General features: G+C 40.3%; 2 protein-coding genes across 2 annotated transcripts; both read right to left on the bottom strand.

Moving 5' to 3' along the window:
* Positions 1–6,655: 6,655 nt before the first annotated feature.
* LOC138190384 (uncharacterized) lies at positions 6,656–7,570 on the bottom strand. Its single transcript, XM_069133166.1, has one exon. The coding sequence runs from the start codon at positions 7,568–7,570 to the stop codon at positions 6,656–6,658; it is 915 nt and encodes a 304-aa protein (XP_068989267.1).
* Positions 7,571–16,964: 9,394 nt separating this feature from the next.
* LOC124212262 (uncharacterized) lies at positions 16,965–18,401 on the bottom strand. Its single transcript, XM_046612147.1, has one exon. It carries the CDS (start codon positions 18,399–18,401, stop codon positions 16,965–16,967), a length of 1,437 nt encoding a protein of 478 aa, XP_046468103.1.
* Positions 18,402–22,660: the final 4,259 nt, after the last annotated feature.

The raw sequence follows: 22,660 nt of genomic DNA, 5'->3' as shown, positions 1-22,660 counted from the left end.
ACGACTTTCAGACATTTTCAATATTATGCTGCTGAAATAAGTTTAAAGTCTTTCGTTTTCAATCGAATTCGTATCTATTTTACACCCGTTGTGTACGGAAAGTAATACGGCTGCATAGCAACTCGAGAGTCAATTGTTATAAACAACGCGCTTTGACTGGCAACTGGCAAATTTTGCTTATATTGTCTTCAGCATCGCTCGAGTACAATTGTCTTTACGATGGATTTTTCAAATCGCGAGATGTACGATATGGTGCTGATGATGGGAAGGTGTGACAACGTTGCGGGGGACGCAGCTCGCGAATACGCGGACCGGTATCCGTTGAGGCGGCATCCGTCTGCGAAGGTCTTCCGCCGCTTGGAGCGAAGCCTGTGCGAAACTGGCAGCTTCGTCTCGGATCGTTCTAACGCTGGACGTCCGAGGTCCAGACGGACGGTACAGTTCGAGGAACGTATCCTCGACGATGTTGAGAGGGCGCCTACTAAAAGTACTCGGGTTTTGGCCGCGGAACACGAGACTGATAAGTCAACCGTACACCGGGTCTTGCAAACTAACGAGCTGAAACCATTTCACTCGCAAAAGGTTCAAGCACTGCACGGTCCAGACCGTGTGGCAAGAACCGCTTTTTGCGAATGGATATTGGAGCAGCATCAAGCAGACCCGATGTTCGTATTTAACATCTTATTTACGGATGAGTCGAATTTTGATCACGACGGGGTTTTCAACAGCCACAACATCCATCATTGGGCGGAAGAAAACCCGCACAATGTTCGGGAATCAAGCCACCAAGTTCGCTGGAGTATCAACGTGTGGTGTGGCATGCGAGGCGATGAGTTGGTAAGCTTGTTTGATAATGCATGGAAACAGATATAATTTGAGTAGATAAGCAAGGCCGGTTCTGGATAGAAACACCTTCTTTACCGACCAAGCCGACCAGCGGTCATTTCGACGGCAGCCATTTTTTTTTGATGGCAGCCATTTTGATTTTTTTCGATGGGCGGGCAATTTTGACGATGGCCATTTTGACGGCGGCCATTTTTGATGGCGGTCATGATTTTTTCGATGGCGGCAATTTTGACGATGGCCATTTTGACGGCGGCCATTTTTGATGGCGGTCATGATTTTTTCGATGGCGGCAATTTTGACGATGGCCATTTTGACGGCGGCCATTTTTGATGGCGGTCATGATTTTTTTCGATGACGGCAATTTTGATTTTGTGATGGAGGCCATTTTGACGGCGGCCATTTTTGATGGCGGTCATGATTTTTTCGATGGCGGCAATTTTGGCGATGGCCATTTTGACGGCGGCCATTTTTTGATGGCGGTCATGATTTTGTGATGGCGGCCATTTTGACGGCGGCCTTTTTTTTTTTTTTTTTGATATATAGCCAATAGTTTGCCCCAGGCGAAAAATAATATTTTCCACGTACTTCGAATACATTCTTTTACGTTAATGGACCGGATGGTGACATCGCGATTAGATAGACAGGGAATGCCGATGACGATCCGTAAACTTTCACGCTAATAGTACGTACTTCGAATACATTCTTTTACGTTAATCGACCGGATGGTGACATCGCGATTAGATAGACACGAAAAACAATATTTTCCACGTACTTCGAATACATTCTTTTACGTTAATCGACCGGATGGCGACATCGCAATTAGATTTCGCGCTAATAGTTTGCCTCAGACGAAAAATAATATTTTCCACGTACTTCAAATACATTCTTTTACGTTAATCGACCGGATGGTGACATCGCGATTAGATAGACACGAAAAACAATATTTTTCCACGTACTTCGAATACATTCTTTTACGTTAATCGACCGGATGGCGACATCGCAATTAGATTTCACGCTAATAGTTTGCCTCAGACGAAAAATAATATTTTCCACGTACTTCGAATACATTCTTTTACGTTAATCGACCGGATGGTGACATCGCGATTAGATAGACAGGGAATGCCGATGACGATCCGTAAACTTTCACGCTAATAGCCCAGAGCGGAAATTTCACATTCGAAAAAAATATTATTAGAATTTATTGTAAGCCAATAGTTTGCTCCAGGTGAAAAACAATATTTTCCACGTACTTCGAATACATTCTTTTACGTTAATCGACCGGATGGTGACATCGCAATTAGCATAAAAGAGACCGGGTCAGCGTAGAGCGGTCATTCTAGAGGAAGCTTCGCAACTCTATCTTTGTCAAGTGTGTGTGAGATCGAAAGAAGAAGAAACATGGATTCCGAAAAGTGTTTGAAATTAATACAAATTATGGAAACGACGTTCAAGATTTTATCTGAAAAATCGTCACTGGCAGAAATTGCAAAATGGATTCGATTCGGAACCCAAAATACCAGGCTTTTGAATAAAATCTTACGCAACAACGCCTCAACGATCGGGGAGAAGACAAGAATTTTGACTACAATTGGAATTCTGAAATCGTTGACAGTCAAATTTCAACAATTTCAAAAAGTGGGTGACGGATTACGTGCGATAGGTGTCTGTCTCATTTTAATTTCGAAAGATGTTTGATCAAGCACCGAGTTGATTGCATGAATTTGAATAAAACCAAAGTTATCTTGCCAACAGAAGAGGACAAGATTCTCAAATTTAAAAATTTCAAGCACAAAGAAACCGTTCCGTTCTGCGTTTACGCAGATCTAGAATGTTTACTGCAGCCCACACATGAAAGTTTTGGGGAAAATAGAACAATTTATCAGAAGCATCTTCCGTATAGTATAGCTTACTATCTGCATTGTGCGTTTGACGATTCGCTTTCAGAATTCAAAATTAATCGCGGAGAAACTTGCATCCAATGGTTTGTAAACGAGTTAAAGGAATTGGCACTTTCGTTAGAGGGATATTACAAGACTGTTGTACCGATGGAACCACTAAATTTCAATCAGATCAACGAATTTGATTTGTCGGCGGTCTGTCATATTTGTGAAAAACCGTTTACGCCCACAGACGTGAAACATCGGGATCACTGTCATTTCACGGGAAAGTACCGTGGTGCTGCTCACCGCAGCTGTAATCTAAATTACCAAAATTCGCACACCATCCCAGTGATATTCCACAATCTTTCGGGTTACGATTCGCATTTTCTGATCAAAGCCCTGGGTACGTCATTCGAAGGTACTGTTAAACTATTACCTGTCAACAAAGAAAAGTACATTTCCTTCACTAAATTCGTTAAGGGAACGGATGTAACGTTCCGTTTCATAGATTCGTACCGTTTCATGCCTAGCAGCCTCGATAAATTATCATCGTATCTGGACGATTGCCGAAAAACAATAACACGTAAATTCTGCAGTAGCTTGAACAAATTTCGGTTATTGACTAGGAAAGGTGTCTTCCCGTACGAATACATAGACAGTTGGGAGAAGCTCGAGGAGAAACATTTACCAGCCAAAGAACAGTTTTATTCAAAATTAAACGACCGGAATATATCAGACGACGATTACGCACACGCGTGCGACGTATGGCAAACTTTTAACGTCCAAACTTTGGGAGAGTATTCGGACTTGTATTTACAGACGGACGTGTTTTTACTGGCTGACGTTTTTCAAAATTTTCGACAGAATTGTTGGACGACGTACAAACTGGACCCGTTACATTACTACACAGCGCCCGGTCTGTCGTTTGATGCAATGTTAAAATGTACAGGCATCGAACTCGAGCTTCTCACCGACATAGACATGGTTATGTTTATCGAAAAAGGTATTCGTGGTGGTGTATCACAGTGTTCGAACAGATATGCAAAGGCCAACAACAGGTACATGGGAGAGGAATTCGATCCTGAGATCGAAGAATCTTATCTCATGTACTTTGACGTTAATAATTTGTACGGTGCAGCTATGAGCTTTGCTCTGCCATACAGTTCCTTCGAATGGGTATCAGACTTCAGACAATGCGACGTTCTTACCATCTCGGACGATGCAGAGTTTGGTTACGTGCTGGAGGTAGATTTGGAATATCCTGCGGAACTGCATGAAACTCATAAGGATTTACCATTGTGTCCGGAGCACTATGTACCTCCGATTTCGACCAATAAACAGTCAAAATTGACGCCCACGCTATTTTCCAAGAAAAACTACGTTGTTCACTACAGCGTTTTGAAACAATGCTTACAATTAGGCTTAAAATTACTTTAAATTCACAGAGTTCTCAAATTCAGGCAAACCCCGTGGCTCAAAAAATATATAGATTTAAATACCGATTTGCGAAAAAAATCTGACAACGAATTTGAGAAAAATTTTTACAAGCTAATGAACAACGCAGTTTTTGGCAAAACTATGGAAAACGTGCGAAAGTACAGAGATGTTCGATTGATCACCGAATGGGATGGACGGTACGGTGCGAGAGCTACCATAGCCAAGCCTAATTTTCACAGCTGCACCGTTTTCGACAAAGAGATGGTTATCGTCGAAATGAATAAGACGAAAGTCAAATTGAATAAACCATTGTATGCAGGTTTCTCCATCCTGGATCTATCTAAAACATACATCTATGATTTTCATTACAATTACATTAAGCAGAAATTTGGCAACCGAGCAAAATTAATGTACACGGATACCGACAGTTTGATTTACAATTTTACCGTCCCCGACATATACGAACACATGAAGGAGGACTTGCACAAATTCGACACGTCGGATTATCCTCTTGACAACGTTTACGGAATACCTCGAGCAAACAAAAAAGTTCTCGGCTTGATGAAAGACGAGAATAACGGGAAAATCATGTCGGAATTTGTAGGGTTACGAGCTAAATTGTACGCATTCCGAGTCTTGGGAGATGAAAAAGACAACAAACGTGCCAAAGGTGTTAGAGGATCAGCGTTAAGAAAAATAACCTTCAACGATTATTTGGACTGTGCGTTGAAACGTGAAAATCTATCCTCAAATCAGCATTTGATCATGAGTCGAAAGCATGAGGTATATACCGTAGAACAGCAGAAAGTAGCACTGAGCTGGAATGACGACAAGCGGATCGTGTTTCAAAACACGACCGATACGCTTCCGTGGGGTTACAAGCCTGCACCGTAGCTTTATAAATTACCGTAATCTGTGTAAGACTTAATTTATAACTGTACCATGATGTATTATTATGTAGAGCTTAATTTTTTCAACTGTACCATGATGTATAAAATATTATTATGCAGGATGGTTAATAAGAACGCTCCGAAGTATAAAAAAAATTTGTACAACGATGCATATGTCTGTTGATTGTCTAAAAAAACAAAGATGTATACTTGTCATGTGTCGGGTATAAAATAAAGAGACACACACGTTTTTACAAAAAAATTCATTTATTCAAAAGTTACATGTCCGATTCGTTTATCCAACTGTTGTGTGTATTGTCAAAACCTAACCATTTAACGTATATTTTTCTTCCACGCTTCTTGAGCACCTTCTCCACCAGATAGATATCCGGATGCTTAACCTTGAGGAGCTCTTGTTCGTAGAAACCACCAGCGATGGGTTGATCTCGGTAGTCTTTGAGCTTGTACGTCACAGGATGAGTATTTTCCACTCGACTTATCGTGAATATTTCAGTCGTCCAATTGGGAGTGTAACCTTTTCTCGAAGACATTTTTGAATTTGCTGATTCGAACTTTTGTCGCCAGATTTGAATTTTTGCCGATATGGTAGGTATCGCTCGAAGCCCTCCGTACGCCTGACGTAATAACAGCCTCTCGTTTGCAACGGTGACATCCGACGGTTTCATTCTTATGGTTCGGTGTTTGGTGTTGTTGTAAGCCGAAACCAAATCAGATAAGATATCGAGCCACTTGAAGCTTCCTTGCATGCTGAACCGTGTCCACATTTTAACTTTCAGCGTGCGATTGAAACGTTCACAGATCGAAGCCTTCAAATTACTGTACGTGGAGTAAAGTTTGATTCCGTAGCGTATCATAAGCGATTCGAATTTCGAGTTGTAAAATTCCGTTCCTCTGTCGACGTGTAAATTTTTCGGCACCCGTCCTTCGACAAGCACAGATTCCATTGCCTTCGTAACATCATCTCCAGACTTGCTCTTTATCGGTACAGTCCATGCATACTTTGAAAAGATATCAATGACTGTGAGCATGTACTTGTAACCTTTGTTTTGTCCAGCGTACGACGTCATATCAACAAGATCCGCCTGCCAGGTCTCGTCGATGCCGCGCACGTCTACACGTCGACGTGGGTAATTCCGGCGTGCAGGTTTATGCAGTTCCGTCACCAGTGCTTGCTTTTTCTCGTTCATATTCCAACGCTATTAGTCTGGTGTCCAATTTGGAAATGATTTCCGCGTTTCGAGTCGACAAGTCTCTGTCTGTTTTAAGGTCTGTGTAGAAGGTATCCAAGGCTTTCTCCGTGGTGATCTCCAAAGTTTTGGTCATTTGATCGAGGTTGTCGATTTGTTTTTGCAGCACGTTGAATTTTCGTCTCAAGATTTTTAAAGTTACAGCACTGTTCGGTGCTGTGGGTTCTGCGACGTTGCACAGTCTCTTGTTCCATATATCGTCATGCCCATCCGCTGTTATTTGAAACCCGACACCCGGAGGGCCGCGAGTGCTCGCAGCTGTGTTTTTATTCAGCTGACGTCCAAACACGTCGATGCTCATCTCGTAAATGATTGCAGAGTCGACGAGAATTGGCTAATAAATGATTCCGGCTTCCCGCAATTCTTCCAGAATCGACATAATTTCATTGTTGTGACTTGTATTCCCAGCTGCTTGAGATGCCAGGAGTAAACGAAGACGTTCTACCAGCTCGTTAGCGTCGTCCCAGAAAATATAATCTGTTTTAACACCTTGTCGAGTAACCCAAGCCTGAGGTAGCAGAACACCTTTGCCCGTACGATTCGACATCTGTGACGATGGTGATACGTCTTTGCCTGACGTAGAAATATTCAGCAGCTCAGCAATTAAATGTTTGAATTTGACGCTCTGAGCGTTTCGGATAGGCTCGGTGGCGCTATAGTACTTTCTGTGAGCATTTGTTGCGAGAAGGATATTTCTATAATTCTCCCTGTCGTTGCGGGTAACGTGAGCGCTGTTGGGCGTCTTATTAAACAGCAGCTCCAGCAGTCCTTGAGTTTTCGGATAGAGCGTGTTGCCTATGCGAACGGAATCGCGCTCGAAGCTTATCGGCGAATCACCAACCATCAGCCCGGCAGTAGAAAGACTCCGTACCCCGTACACGGTATCCAACTCCTGCTGTCTTTGTTTATCGTTGAGCATCTCAAGATATTCATCCTCTGATCTCACCGACGATTCCGTGACGGTTTGATCCTCTTCCTCCGCAGTTGCAAAAGAATCTTCTATTTCGTTCTTCGGCTCATCCTTCGTTTCAGTTTTGAGTTCTTCCTTCACCTCTTCCTTGACAAGTTTCGTACCTCGAGAAACATTGACTAATGCCTGCAGCGGGGTTACCACAGGTTTGAAGACATCCTTCATTGTTTCCTGCAGCGACTCTTTTCCCGTCTTGAGGATTCTGTGCTTACGACGAATCGCATTACTCGCTTGAGCGATACGATGCAAGACTTCTTTTTCCTTACGAATTTCCTGCATGTTGACACAACTAGTTCTGGAAAGCTACTGTTCCGTCGTCTTCGAAGATCGTGTATTTTATTCTTTTGTCATGTTTATGAAATTGTCAAAACCTCTCCTATACCGACCATTACCGAGCTCTCTATCCTTGTCGATCACTACGAAGCCATATTTGTCACCGTTCCAGCACGCCGCACACAAGTCTTTAAACTCTACGTACGACATATCGGTGTTTACATGATCGTTGTACACATGTCTCAGATTCATCTCGTCTTGTTTGAATAAGACCAGCAAGTTGGTGTTGTCGCGCACGAGATGCTTAGGGATTCGAGCGTACGTCTGACAAAGATAGAAACAGTCTACGTCGTGATGTCTACCCATACAAAAGTACGCGCGTATGTTATCCTGCTTCTCGCACGCTACGTCATCGAATATCATGATCGAGTTAGGTTGCGCCTCGTTCGGTGCAATGACGTGCTCATGCTCGTTAAAGGGGTAATACTCAACACCGTCGACATTTTCGAGCACTTGACTCAGAAACTTGTATTTCGGCTGATTGAGAGATTTGGAGTAAACGTACAGGTTTTCGAACCTCAAGCCGTTCGGATGCGTTATAAGCGCAAATAATGCGTTGGTTTTGCCGCAGTTGGATGGTCCGCAGAATACCGCACGTACACTACTCGGCAACAATTCGCCATCACGTTTTTTCCGTTTTGTACTCTGCTGTGTAAATTTGTCAAAATTCATCACGGGCAGCTTGGCCGATTGTGTCTCGAACCTCATCTCAAACGTGACTGACTGGATTTTTCCATAAATGCATCGTTTATAACAACTTTCTCTCAGTCGCGGAGCGGACATGATTGTGCACACACGTGATCGTAAGCGATCGTCAAAAAAGCGATCAAGTGGGAAAGGTTTGGTAAATAGCATTATCAACAAACTTCCGATCGAGTTGCATGTTCCCGGTTACCAGTACTGCGGTCCTGGCACCAAGTTGTCGAAAAGACTCGCGAGAGGCGATTCCGGTATCAATCCTCTCGATGCAGCGTGTAAGGAACACGATATAGCGTATTCGAAACATCGTGAGAACCTTGAAGCTAGAAGCGTTGCGGATAAAATATTAGCTGAAAAAGCTTGGAAACGGGTTCTCGCAACGGACGCAAATTTGGGTGAGAAGGCAGCCGCTTGGGCTGTAGCTAACATGATGAAGGTGAAAACAAAGTTAGGCATGGGGTATCGAAAACCTAAGAACGTTTTCTTGAACAAAATCATACGAGCGGCAAAACAGTCTATGATTCCAAGCTATGACGCAAAAACGAGCATCAAGTCTGCACTCAAAGGTGCTCGAGAAGCTGTGAAAAAAGAAGGTGGTAAACATGAAGTTCGATCACCGCGCGTTCTACCGGTACCCTCAAAAGTTGGCGGATTTCTACCTTTTCTCATACCTATTTTTGCCAGTCTCAGCGCTACGGGTGCGTTAGCGGGAGGTGCTGCGGGTATAGCAAAGGCTGTAAACGATGCGAGCGCGGCTAAACGAGAATTGGAGGTAAGCAAACGGCATAACAAAACGATGGAAGCGATCGCTTTAGGTAAAGGTCTCCATCTCAAACCTTACAAAAAGGGTTTTAGTCTTCATCTTTCAAAAAACTAAATGTCAAGCTACCACGCCGAGCGTTGACCAACTGGGATTTGCTGAAGTATGCAAAAATCATGAAAATTCCATACTTCCGAGGTGTCTTTATGCGCAACGAAATGCCCAAAACCGGGCCGCGTAAAAACGAAACAGCTGTAGTAAATCTCGACAATAAAGATGGTCCTGGGACACACTGGGTTGCGTATAAGAAACGCGGCAGCGATGTAGTTTACTTCGACAGTTTCGGTCATCTTCAACCGCCGTTAGACCTCGTGAAATATCTCGGTGTTGGTAGCGTTAAGTACAACGACGAAAGGTATCAAGATTACGGTACATTCGATTGCGGACACTTGTGTCTGAAATTTCTAAGCGATAAGCTATATAAACATGACACGTAATTTAATAACGTCAGTCGAGCACTCGCAGTCATGGATGATTCGTTTACATTAACGATATCGGGAACGTCGTCGATTCTCGAAGCGCAATATTTTCCTCCGATCGAACTTGCTCTGAACAAAAATTATGTTCTCGGTCTCGTTGAACTGTTAACCTTCAATTCCATTCCCAACGTCGATGTCGGTCGCAATAAAATTTACGTAGCCGACAAGGTAGTCACTATATCCACTGGCAGCTACGAAATTGAGGATATTGAAAAGTATGTTCAAGACGCGTTAAAAAATACCGACATTGAAATCAGTATAAAGCCTAACAATAATACGTTACGCAGCGAAATCAAATGTAACCATATCGTAGATTTGGAACCTGAGGATTCTATTGGTCAGCTTCTCGGATTTACACCGCGCGTATTGGCAGCTAATCAAACTCACCATTCGGATATGCCTGTAACTATTCTCAAGGTCAACGCGTTGCAAGTCGAATGCAGCATTACAACGGGTGCCTACGTCAATGGACATAAAGTGCATACTATTCACGAATTTTTCCCTATCGTTCCACCGGGATATAAGATCGTGGAAGTACCGTCGCACGTCATTTACCTTCCGATCACCGTCAAGACCATAGATCACGTACAGCTTCGGTTAGTCGATCAAGACGGAGATCTGGTTAATTTTCGCGGAGAAGTTATAACTGTGAGACTGCACATCAAATCGCAATAAAAGATGAGTATTGTATATAACAGATTGACCAAAAAGAGTTATATCAGTAAGTCAGCATGTCCCGATCAAGTCAGTCATCGATCGATTCCCGAACCGCTAACACGTCGAAACGTGGAGTTCCTGATAGCTCTGGGTCTAAAGCTGACACCTTTTGGAAAAGGAATTTCCGGCAAATAAAACTGCGATTCTGCTGTTTCGTTGTATGCTCCGTACCATGGAGGAGGAAATATTGAGCATTCAAACACCTGTCGTCTTTGACGAATCAATCGCACACCAAGAAATACACGCACACAAACCGTACGCATCGTCAACTTTCAACAACAGCGATGAGATTCGAATCACCGTTCAGCATCAGGATTTATGCGTATTACCGAGCAAGAGTTCGCTGCATATCTCTGGAAAATTGCTCAAATCGGACGGCACCGCAGCAGCGATCACAACTTTGGTCAATAACGCCATCTGCCATTTGTTCGAAGATGTACGGTACGAACTCAACGCCGTAGAGATTGATAAATGTAAAAACGTTGGTCTGACCAGCCTGCTGAAAGGTTTCGCTTCGCTCAACCCTGGTCGAAGTTGGCTTATGGAAAATGCTGGATGGCTCGATGTTCAGGAAACGAAAAAATTAACTGATGCCGATGGTAACTTTGACGTAGTTATTCCCTTGAGCATGATATTGGGCTTCGCTGAAGACTATCGCAAGATCGTCGTTAACGCGAAACACGAGCTGATTCTTACAAGATCAAAAAGTGATTTGAATGCCATCGTTCAAAATCAAGACGAAGACTTTAGAATCGTGATCGATCAGGTGGAATGGTTAGTACCCTACGTGAAGCTCTCGGATCAACGAAAAATCGCACTGTTGAATTTCATTGAGAAAGATACACCAGTCTCCATGAGCTTCCGCAGTTGGGAGTTGTACGAATATCCTTTGCTACCGGCAACCACGAAACACGTTTGGACTGTGAAAACGTCCACCCATTTGGAAAAACCGCGATTTGTCATGCTCGGTTTTCAAACGAATCGAAAAAACAAAGCCGGCAAAAATGCCAGTCATCTTGATCACTGTAACATTACTGACGTCAAGCTCTTCTTGAATTCCGAGTATTATCCGTACGGTAACCTGAACTTGGACATGAGTCACAATCGCTTTGCATTACTGTACGAGATGTACGCAAACTTTCAAGCCACCTATTACGGCAAAGAACCCGAGCCTCTGTTGACGAAGAGCAAATTTCTACAGTACGAACCTTTGATTTTCATCGACTGTTCGAAACAAAACGAGGCTCTGAAATCTGGACCGGTAGATATTCGTATCGAATTTGAGGCGAAGAATAACTTTCCTACCGGTACATCTGCCTACTGCTTGATTTTACATGATCGTATAATTGAATATAACCCGCTGAGTGGTGGGGTGAGAAAATTGGTATAAAAACCTTGAACGTTGTGACAATCGATTCAGTATTTTTTTCACGATGGAGTTCATAGTCGACGTACAAGGATTCAGAAGACAGGGTTCCGGTTTTACACCAAAAGAGTTGGCAGTTGTGTCACTCGACGAAGAGGCCAACCCGTCAATTTTTCTCTTCGAACCTCCGTACGATTGGAATTGTTTACGTGCTCCGTTCAAAAGCGACAATTTGTGGCTGTCGCGGAATTATCATGGACTATCCTGGGAAGGTGGTGATTTACCTTTCGAGAAGCTCGACTTCGCCATCGAATGTACGCTGCTGCGTAAGGCTTCAACAGTTTACGTCAAAGGTTTGGAGAAGAAAAGTTGGCTGCAGAAACTTCTGGGTGAAAAAGTTGAAGTCGTTGAAATGATGGATTTGAGTTGTCCGTCGTTGCAGAAGTTGAATGAAATGTCGGACACGAATTCAAACTGTACGCATCACGCTATATTACGTCCAAACTGTGCAGCCCAAAACGTATTGTTACTGCGAAATTTTTTACTCAAACACAAAAGACAATCGGTATCTCCTCGAACAGTTATTCATTCTCATTGTCTAAAGCATGGATGCGATACCGTTGAGTAAGAACACTCATACATTAGCATTACGAATTTCATGTAAAACTGTAATCTTGAGTTGTTTTTTTCAATAAAATATTTTTTATCGTCAATAACAACCGTTTATTCAGAACCTCTGTCCCGCTAGTTAAGAGTTTATTTCAGAACCTTCCAGAATTCAACGCCGCACCGCAATCTGTTGTCCGCAGGCCGCTCGCCGTCAAGTCGAAACTCGTCGAACGATTCCGAGTATTGTTTGTCTCAAATTCAACGTCGCACCGAAATCCTTTGACCGCGTGCCGCTCACCGTCGGACGATTCCGATACAATAAATTCTATTAATATTTTTTCGAATGTGAAATTTTCGCTCTGGGGGTAAACTATTAGCGTGAAAGTTTACGGATCGTCATCGGCATTCCCTGTCTATCTAATCGCGATGTCACCATCCGGTCGATTAACGTAAAAGAATGTATTCGAAGTACGTGGAAAATATTATTTTTCGCCTGGGGCAAACTATTGGCTATATATCAAAAAAAATCATGGCTGCCGTCAAAATGGCCGCCATCACAAAATCAAAATTGCCGCCATCAAAAATGGCCGCCGTCAAAATGGCCGCCATCACAAAATCATGACCGCCATCAAAAATGACCGTCGTCAAAATGGCCGCCATCAAAAAATCAAATTTGCCGCCATCACAAAATCATGGCCGCCATCAAAAATGGCCGCCGTCAAAATGGCCATCGTCAAAATTGCCGCCATCGAAAAAATCATGACCGCCATCAAAAATGGCCGCCGTCAAAATGGCCATCGTCAAAATTGCCCGCCCATCGAAAAAAATCAAAATGGCTGCCATCAAAAAAAAATGGCTGCCGTCGAAATGACCGCTGGTCGGCTTGGTCGGTAAAGAAGGTGTTTCTATCCAGAACCGGCCTTGCTTATCTACTAATTTGCTACAGTTTTATTGCTTTACTTGGAAAAATTTCATTAAAGACGTGTTTCATTGCCTTTGATGAAAATGACTTTGTTGAATTACTACAGCCAAGATATTTTATTAATAATTATAATATTTGAGCAATCAGTGATAGAGCAAGGATTATGGTTTAATTATGCAATCACACAATACGGGGTAATTTTTGACACAGATTGGTCCCTGCGTTCTACCGGCAAGATTGGATGGAAACTCGTACCGCGAGTTTCTTGAAAATCAGCTTCCGGAACTGCTAGAGGACGTTCCGCTTGATCGCCGAGCCGCCCTGACTTTCCAGCATGATGGTGCACCAGCGCACTTCAGTGCGCGTACGCGGCAGTTTCTCAACGAACGGTTTCCGGGGAGGTGGATGGGCCGTGGGGGTCCCATCGCCTGCCCACCGCAATCACCTGACCTGAACCCTCTGGATTATTGTCTATGGGGCTTGATCAAAGAATTCGTGTACAAGGACCCACCGAATTCTTTGCAAGCTCTGGAGGCTAAAATCGTGGAAGCGACAGCGACGGTGACTCCGGAAATCGTTCATGGAGCGATGAAAAATTTAGTTAGACGCTGCAGGCTTTGCATCAAAGTAGGCTTCGCGGCCATTTCGAGAACCTGCAGCCCCTGTAACGAGTCGTCACACTGACCCGATGAAAAACGGCACTTTTCAGAGCCACCAAATAATTTCGCAAAGAACGATTAGTTGTCAACACCGAAAACAAAACAGAGTGCCGTACGATGTTTCTCATTTCCTAGTAATAATAACACAGAATCATGGTACACGATTGAAATTATGTTTCTGAAATTGGAGTACATTGATTTTTTGTGACTTCTAATGGGAAAAACATGAGAATTTTTTTTATCCAATAACATTTGTAGCGCCGTAAACTGATTTATGGAACAATTGAGTGTTGCCGAAAACAGTGCAAATAAATCTATGTAACATGAATTTAACAAAATTAACCTTTTCCGACTTATCAATAATTTATTCAGTGAAATAATGTATAGTATAACTCACTTATCAGTCAGTTGGTTTATCTAAATTTTCGTGTCTTTGAATTCATTCCTTCTTTGCCGTGAAAGAATATTATGCCCTAAAATGCTTCTCTCTGTCTACATAATCGAAATTTCTTTCGAAAATTTGGCAATGTCCGGGTATAAGAAAAGATGTTTCCATGTAAAATGAAGCATTGTCGAAATTACGAAATCCCATTTAATTCGAGCATTAATTTGTCTGGCTATAAAATACATTTTTCGTCGCAAAATAGGCTGCAAAAGCACGAAGGGATACTGAGACTCATCGCTTTTCGCTTTTAAATTCGATGTTTAGATGTTCTTTTTTCTATGAAAAATCTTGTTGGTATCCCCCCTCATCGGATGGGTCTTTGATTGAGGTAATTTTTAAAAAAGGAAATTTACATATTATTGAGAATGGATTCACGGATTTGAATGAAAATTGGTACCATGAGGATTTTGGGGTCGCTGATCACGAATCTGGGGTTAGATTTGAAAAATTCGAAATGGCGAACTCACATGGTGAAAAAAAATCTTAAAATATTCGGATTTTGGTGGAAATTGGAAAATGGAGATTTTTCCGGTCATCAGTAACCGATCCAAGGTCAGATTTCCAAAATTTATGATGGTCGATCCATTATTAGTGGTTCAAAATGAAAAAAATCGTAATATTTTTTTATGTAATATGATATGCGAGGGCTTTTGAATCGTCAATCACGACTCTGAATTCGTAGTTGGAAAATTGGAATTGGATATTAATATTTATTTGTTCCATGAACCTTGAATTTGCAGTGTGAAAACGGGACGTTCGAGCGCTGGCTCACGGTCAGCCTCAAGCCGCTTGTTTACTCATACGAACGATGCAATACAGTATCGATGTATGTGGTTTAAGTATTAATTACTCAAAATTTATCAAACTTAAAAATATTTTGAATAAGACTATGAATTATCAAAATATCTCTTCTGATATTATGACTACACGCAGAAATTTACCAAATCGATTAATTTTTGTCAATTCAATCGAGCCGTGTTCGATTATTTTGTTGAAGTCGATTAATCGATACATTGATTATTCTCAGATAAGTGGCCATCACTAGCATTGATCTCAACGATTTCAACGTTACTTGCCACTCCAGACCCACATTGAATCGACGAGGGAATAACTGGGAATTTGAATGACATCATATTTTTTTAAGTTGAATTAATTGACTTTATTCATGTAATTTGACTTCATTTTTCTGGTCCAAATAATAATTATTATTGATTATTGTTATTCTTGGATATGAAGGTCACAACTCAAAACACTTTTTTATCGTGTTAACGTTTCGGCCCTGGTGGGGGCCCGCCTCAGAACATTTTATTTAAATATCTGTCACGAACAAAAATAAAATAATGTACAACTAGGTTTTAACAAAATTAGACATAGTGGTATAAATAATATGCAAGGATGTTTGAGCACGTATAAAAGAGGAATTACCTAGTATGAGATGACACTTCCAATTACATAGAATGCGTGTTGGTAATTAATGAATAAATAGCAACAATAAAAAACAATAAACAAAAAAAAAAAAAAACCAATAAAAAACAAAAACCGAAACACACTATATTCGCGACACGTAATTCCCACGAATTCGTATTTGTTATTAGTTTGGTAAAATGAAATAAAACACACCGCCGTTATAGGTTGAGTCCAGAGCACATAAGCACAAGTGGAACGTCCAGTGTGTAGTGGGGGGAGATCGATCTCGATAGTTATCAGAGCAAACGCAGAGTCAACGGGTTAAAAGGAAACCAAAATTTTGTTAAGGAGGTAAAATCGAGAGCAAGCTCAGTCGGTAATGGACAATTACAATGGTCGTATCACAGAGGTGTAAATATTACTTAGATGTTCTATGTCTTGTTTACGGTTGACAGAATTGGGATGTGCAACAATATTGCACATTTCTAACAGTAGCCTATTGTAATACAACGGTTCGACGTCAATAATGCTGGCTTGAGAATAATTAAAGGAGTGGTCGAAATCGATGGCATGTCTCGTCAATGCAGTAAAATTATCCTCGTGTTCATGGATATTGCGTTTATGCTCGGTTATCCTAGTGTGTAGTTGCCTACTAGTTTGGCCTATGTAAGACATGTTGCATTGGTTGCAAGGTATTTTGTAAACTACACCAGAGTGCATACCCAGGGGTAAGGGGTCCTTACCCGAATCAAACATCGAGGATAGATCATGTGCACATTTACCCACAAATTGAATTTTGTACTTAGAGAATGTTCTGTTGAGTGACTCAAACAACCCCGCGACGTATGGGATGGAAATATAGCTTTTTTGATTGGTTTGTGTAGTAGTTACATCGATATTATTGTTAGGGCTGGTCGATGACAAGATGGAATCGTATTTGAACTGTATATGTTTGTTGAGCAGGCGAGGTGGATGGTCGTTTTTACTTAGTACCTGCTGAATCAAGGACAAATTTTTTTTGTGAAATTCTATACTTGAGAGTCGGATCGCTCTGTCAACTAAGCAATCAATCGTTCCAATTTTGTATGATCTGGGATGGTGAGAATGGTAATTTAAATACCTTTGTGACCAAGTAGCCTTATGAAACCAATCAGTTTTAATGAACTGGTTATCATTGATGATCAGGACATCTAAAAAGCTAATTCGGTGATTAGACTCTAATTCAGAGGTAAATTGTAGTCTCGGATGGAAACTGTTGAAGACAGAAAGCATTTCTGCAACTGTATCCGAAGGGACAGCTTAATTATGTCGTCTACATAGCTGAAAAAGAATGAAGGCTTGAAGTCCAGTTTGTTGAGACAATATTGTTCAAGATCATCCAAAACCAAATCCGCCAAAATTGGAGAGAGCGGTGAGCCCATCGGTAAACCATAAGTTTGAGCATATATGTTCTGATTAAATTTGAATATGGCAGCCTTAAAACATATGTGCAATGCTTTTAAGAGTTTGTTAAGTGGGACCGGAATTTTGTCCACCAACTGATGCCAGCGCTGTTTAACAGCGTTGATTGCAAGATCTTGTGGAACATTTGTAAACAATGACACAACATCCAGCGAAACTAAAATATGATCAGGTGGGAGACGAAAGTCCCTAATAGCATTAACCAGAGCAAAATTATCTCTTACACGTGACAAGGGAGGTACGATGTTGTTACCTATACATTGACTGAGGAAACGAGCCAGATTAATAGTCAGACTATCAGTGAACGAAACTATAATTCTTACCGGTGTATCCGGTTTGTGAATTTTCGGTAGCCCGTAGGCTCTAGGTGGTAGGCAATCAGTTTTTGCAATTTGACGTCTAAGTTGATCAGAGATGAGTTTGCTTTTAGACCGATCCGTTGTTAGTTTTTTGACTTCTTGTTGCAAGGTACAGGTGAGATCGTATCTAACAACTTTGTAAGAGTTGTTGTTGGAGAGTTGTTGCAACATTTTATCCTCGTCTATTTGTTTGTTCATCACAACAGTCGTGTTTCCCTTGTCAGCCTTCAAGAAAAGTAAGTCCTGGTTGTTATTTTGAAAGATCTTAGTTTCTTTAATTTTGTGAAGGATATTCTTGTCCGCGTGAAGGGGAGAAGGGGTGTTGATGAACTTTTTTATAGTGTTGGTAAAATCTTGGCGGGCCGTATTACGAGAATCAGAAGGAATGAAGGAAATCTTTGATTCGAAATCAGAGATAAGTTTGTTGGTTGGGATGCAGTGAGGCTCAAAAGGAATGCCATATTTGGGTCCCTTTTTTAGCACGTCGGTAACATTGACAGAAATATCCGTATTGCTAAGGTTCACGATCCAATTTTCAAAGGTTGAGTCAATTGGATTAGAAGTGGGACGTTTTTTGTTATTAATCAGATTAGCTAACTTGTTGATGTTAGCCGCCTTGTAAGCATTGAAAGCCGGTTCCAATTTCAGGTGTTGTGTGTCGAAGAATTTTTTTGACACTTCAACAGGTAATTCAATTAAAATATCATTCTCAAGCGACAACAAAATATTTTGATATTTGATGATGGTCGCGTGAGCGTCACTGATCTCGAGATTAAGTAACGACCTTTGAAATTTGTGTACATTATGTTGGTAAACAGTACGCGACTTAGACATTTTAAAACTAATAACGTTCGAGATAAGCTTAGGGAATTTTAAATGGGTAGGTGAAATCGATCGTTTCTTGCAGTTTAGAAGAAAGATGCGGTGGTTTTCAAGCTTCAACAGAGACTCGGATATGGTGGCCCAACGTCGCAGCTTCCCCGCCAAAGTCTTTCCATATGCAAGAGAGATATCATGAAAAGACCCCATGGTTCCCACGTTTTATTCCGTTGATATGATGAAGACGATTTATCTTGACCTTGAAGATTTGTTGATTAATGTTATTCTTGGATATGAAGGTCACAACTCAAAACACTTTCTTATCGTGTTAACGTTTCGGCCCTGGTGGGGGCCCTCCTCAGAACATTTTATTTAAATATCTGTCACGAACAAAAATGAAATAATGTACAACTAGGTTTTAACAAAATTAGACATAGTGGTATAAATAATATGCAAGGATGTTTGAGCAAGTATAAAAGAGGAATTACCTAGTATGAGATGACACTTCCAATTACATAGAACACGAGGATAATTATACTGCATTGACGAGACATGCCATCGATTTCGACCACTCCTTTAATTATTCTCAAGCCAGCATTATTGACGTCGAACCGTTGTATTACAATAGGCTACTGTTAGAAATGTGCAATATTGTTGCACATCCCAATTCTGTCAACCGTAAACAAGACATAGAACATCTAAGTAATATTTACACCTCTGTGATACGACCATTGTAATTGTCCATTACCGACTGAGCTTGCTCTCGATTTTACCTCCTTAACAAAATTTTGGTTTCCTTTTAACCCGTTGACTCTGCGTTTGCTCTGATAACTATCGAGATCGATCTCCCCCCACTACACACTGGACGTTCCACGTGTGCTTATGTGCTCTGGACTCAACCTATAACGGCGGTGTGTTTTATTTCATTTTACCAAACTAACAACAAATACGAATTCGTGGGAATTACGTGTCGCGAATGTAGTGTGTTTCGGTTTTTGTTTTTTATTGGTTTTTTTTTTTTTTTTGTTTATTGTTTTTTATTGTTGCTATTTATTCATTAATTACCAACACGCATTCTATGTAATTGGAAGTGTCATCTCATACTAGGTAATTCCTCTTTTATACGTGCTCAAACATCCTTGCATATTATTTATACCACTATGTCTAATTTTGTTAAAACCTAGTTGTACATTATTTTATTTTTGTTCGTGACAGATATTTAAATAAAATGTTCTGAGGCGGGCCCCCACCAGGGCCGAAACGTTAACACGATAAAAAAGTGTTTTGAGTTGTGACCTTCATATCCAAGAATAACATTAATCAACAAATCTTCAAGGTCAAGATAAATCTTCTTCTTTCAATAATTATTATTTTTCCTCAAATTCGGATAGATTTATTAAATTCAAATTGCTTCATTTGAATTCAGGTATTTGAAAATTTTCTTCTTCTTGATTTAAAATTCCTTTTTTATTTGAATTTAATTATTTTTCTCTCCAAACATAAAATTTTGGCACGAATCTAAAGTTATTCAAAGTAACTTGACTTATTACAACTCTTCCTAATTCAGTTATATCTCAAATAATTCCCATGATTTCAGTTATCATTTTTAGTGATTCAGTGAATTCTCATTTATTCAGTTGTTTTGTGTTAACTCGGGTGAATTGTAATTGATTTACAAACCTATTGACACGTCAATTCAGCGAGTTATTTTTCCCTCGCATTATTGAAAAATCGGATGTCAATGATGAATTTCAAACTAGTGGAAAAGTTATGTTGCAAAGACACAAAAAAATGTTCGGAAAGTATAATCCAGATTGATTGAATGACTAATTATGAACCCTAACGGCATATCAATCATCTAAAATCTCTAGTTTTATGCATGCATCGATGATTGGAAGTGTTTTATAACATTAAATCTTAAATCCGCTGATTTATTTCGAGATTTATTTTTATTTTCACTCGTAGATGTGTGTTTCGTAGTGTTGTGTAGCTGGGCATTCGCTTATTTTCACACACACGAGTGTGCGTCCGTGGGTGTGCGGCCGGCAGCGTGTGCCGCGGAAACAATACCGAGGTCAGCGCTCGAGAAAGGGTACAACAGCGAGAGAGGAGAGGTGCCGATATTCAATTTGTAAACGAATAATAATAATTCACCCAGACGAACAAAACAGCAATTTCCGTGGCGGCAAAACCAAATGAAATGGTGCACTCTCATTGGCCTAACGCTATCGCTTATAATTCAAAAACTACGCGTCGGACGAGCTTCCGGCAAAGAAATTCTTGGTTGGATTTGAGTCAGGTATCACGCTGGCTGGTCCCTGTCCCTCAATTTAGGGACATCCTGTATAATAGTATGAACCCGAATATTTGAAACACGTTTTTAAAATTGCTCCTATCGATTGTTTACATGTAACATTAATTATTTTCATTGACACTTTGTAGGCGCAAATTTTTTTGCTTGGAACTTGGCGCGAGCGTAGAGTTTGAAATAATATATACCTAAATGGTCTGCCTTTGGAAATGCAGCGCTCTGGATGTCTTCCTCTTCGATTTTCTTCGTTTTTGGGATGATTTTGACCACAGTCCAAAGGACAGACATGATCAAATAATTTACCACACCTTTTTTTTTTACATTTTTGAAGCCATGCAACTCAACAAGTCAGCCTTACCATGATGGCAGACTATTTTTTTGTGGTTTTTCACATTGTCTTTAATCGAACAATTAAGGTCTGCTGAGTGTTCATTTCATATACACTTTTTCAAATCATAAAAAAAAATTAAAAAGTCGATTACTACTAAAGTTATAGGTCTGTATGTCCGCCTCTTCGATTTTCTTTGTTTTTTGGATGTTTTTGACCATCAGTACAAACCGCAGATATGATCAAATAATTTACCACACCCTTTTTTTTTACATTTTTGAAGCGACGCAACTCAAAAGGTCAGCCTCACCATGGCGGCAGACGCGGTCCTTAATGTTTCCTATGATACAAACATCGATATTAATAACGTCTGCCACATGATCAGATCATATAGAAATTTTTGCACCCAGCTCCCTAACTAGAAGGGATTTCTTGTAGTGTTAGTCAGGGTCAAACAGAGAGTGTGAAAAGTAATCCAATAACCACACGTCGTTGTCGAGAAATTAGAAAACCAACCTACCTAAAAAACAATTGCTTCAAGTTAAAGTAAATAGATCAGAGCGTTTAGTACATGCGAGAAATTTTGTACAGCTAAAATCATCTATAATCAGCAATGAATTGGAAAGGAATCAAAATAAGCGCAAGTAGTCGAACTTTGACTCGCAAGTTGATGGATGGAGCGGGAAAAGTACATGATTGTTGTAAGTACGATCCAATGTAATCACGTATTTTCAATGTTCGTTTATCATACTGTGAACTACAAGGTTGCAATGGGAAGTCTGAAAGACATGCATAAACATTAGTAGAAAACTGTAATATTTATTTGTTGAAACATGCGGCTAATTAATTATAATTTTGAATACGCAAATGTGTGTCTACTCCGGACAGTTCATTTTGGTCCTTAAATTGTATATTATGTTACTAACGCTAAATTGTCATCCGTTAGCATTTTTTACTGTTGTATCTTGAGACATATTGTTAGTAGAGCAAGTTATTTTTAGGAAACTGTAAAAGAATATTTTATACTAGAAAAAAGAAAAGGATGTTGTATATGTGTGATCTATGTATGTGACTAGAAAGGGCCGTCGAATGATAAGGCAATTGGTGCCAAGATAGCTGAGAGAGAGTTTGTATATTATATAAATCACCCTCTTGTAATAAAGTACAGTAATTAATACTAGTAACTTACATCAATTATAAACATTCCTTTCAAATATTACAGGAAGGAGTTCGCCATGGGGAAACTTTATTGGGGATTTGTATTTGAACTATTGTAAGTGGACAATTACCTAATTTACTACTATGAGATATTTACATGATTTTCAATCATCAAGACACTCAATTCGTAATTCTTATTCATAAAAGCTTTTGGATTTTTATAATGTTTTGATTTATTCATTCATTTGTTTATTTTACTAGAGCTTTTTTGACCTCAAAAATTCGTTTTTTTTTTATTTTCCTCATATCCAATGTGACTTGTTTTTACTGTTAAATTTTTCAATTCCCATTGAATAATTGCGCTTTTGCAGCTTGTACATTTTTTTTACTTTTTATATCAATCAGTTTATTATTCTACAATTTTAATCGTAGATTTTTACATAATTGTTACTAATTTTTCAAGCAATCTTTGTGAGT

Source organism: Neodiprion pinetum, chromosome 2, assembly GCF_021155775.2.
Source record: "Neodiprion pinetum isolate iyNeoPine1 chromosome 2, iyNeoPine1.2, whole genome shotgun sequence".
In the NCBI taxonomy this organism is placed as follows: domain Eukaryota; kingdom Metazoa; phylum Arthropoda; class Insecta; order Hymenoptera; family Diprionidae; genus Neodiprion; species Neodiprion pinetum.
This window is presented reverse-complemented; position numbering and strand designations above follow the sequence as displayed.

Bases quoted from the DNA above. Each gene is read 5' to 3' on its own strand.
- LOC138190384 (XM_069133166.1), bottom strand. From the start codon at position 7,570: ATGCAGGAAATTCGTAAGGAAAAAGAAGTCTTGCATCGTATCGCTCAA.
- LOC124212262 (XM_046612147.1), bottom strand. From the start codon at position 18,401: ATGTCTAAGTCGCGTACTGTTTACCAACATAATGTACACAAATTTCAA.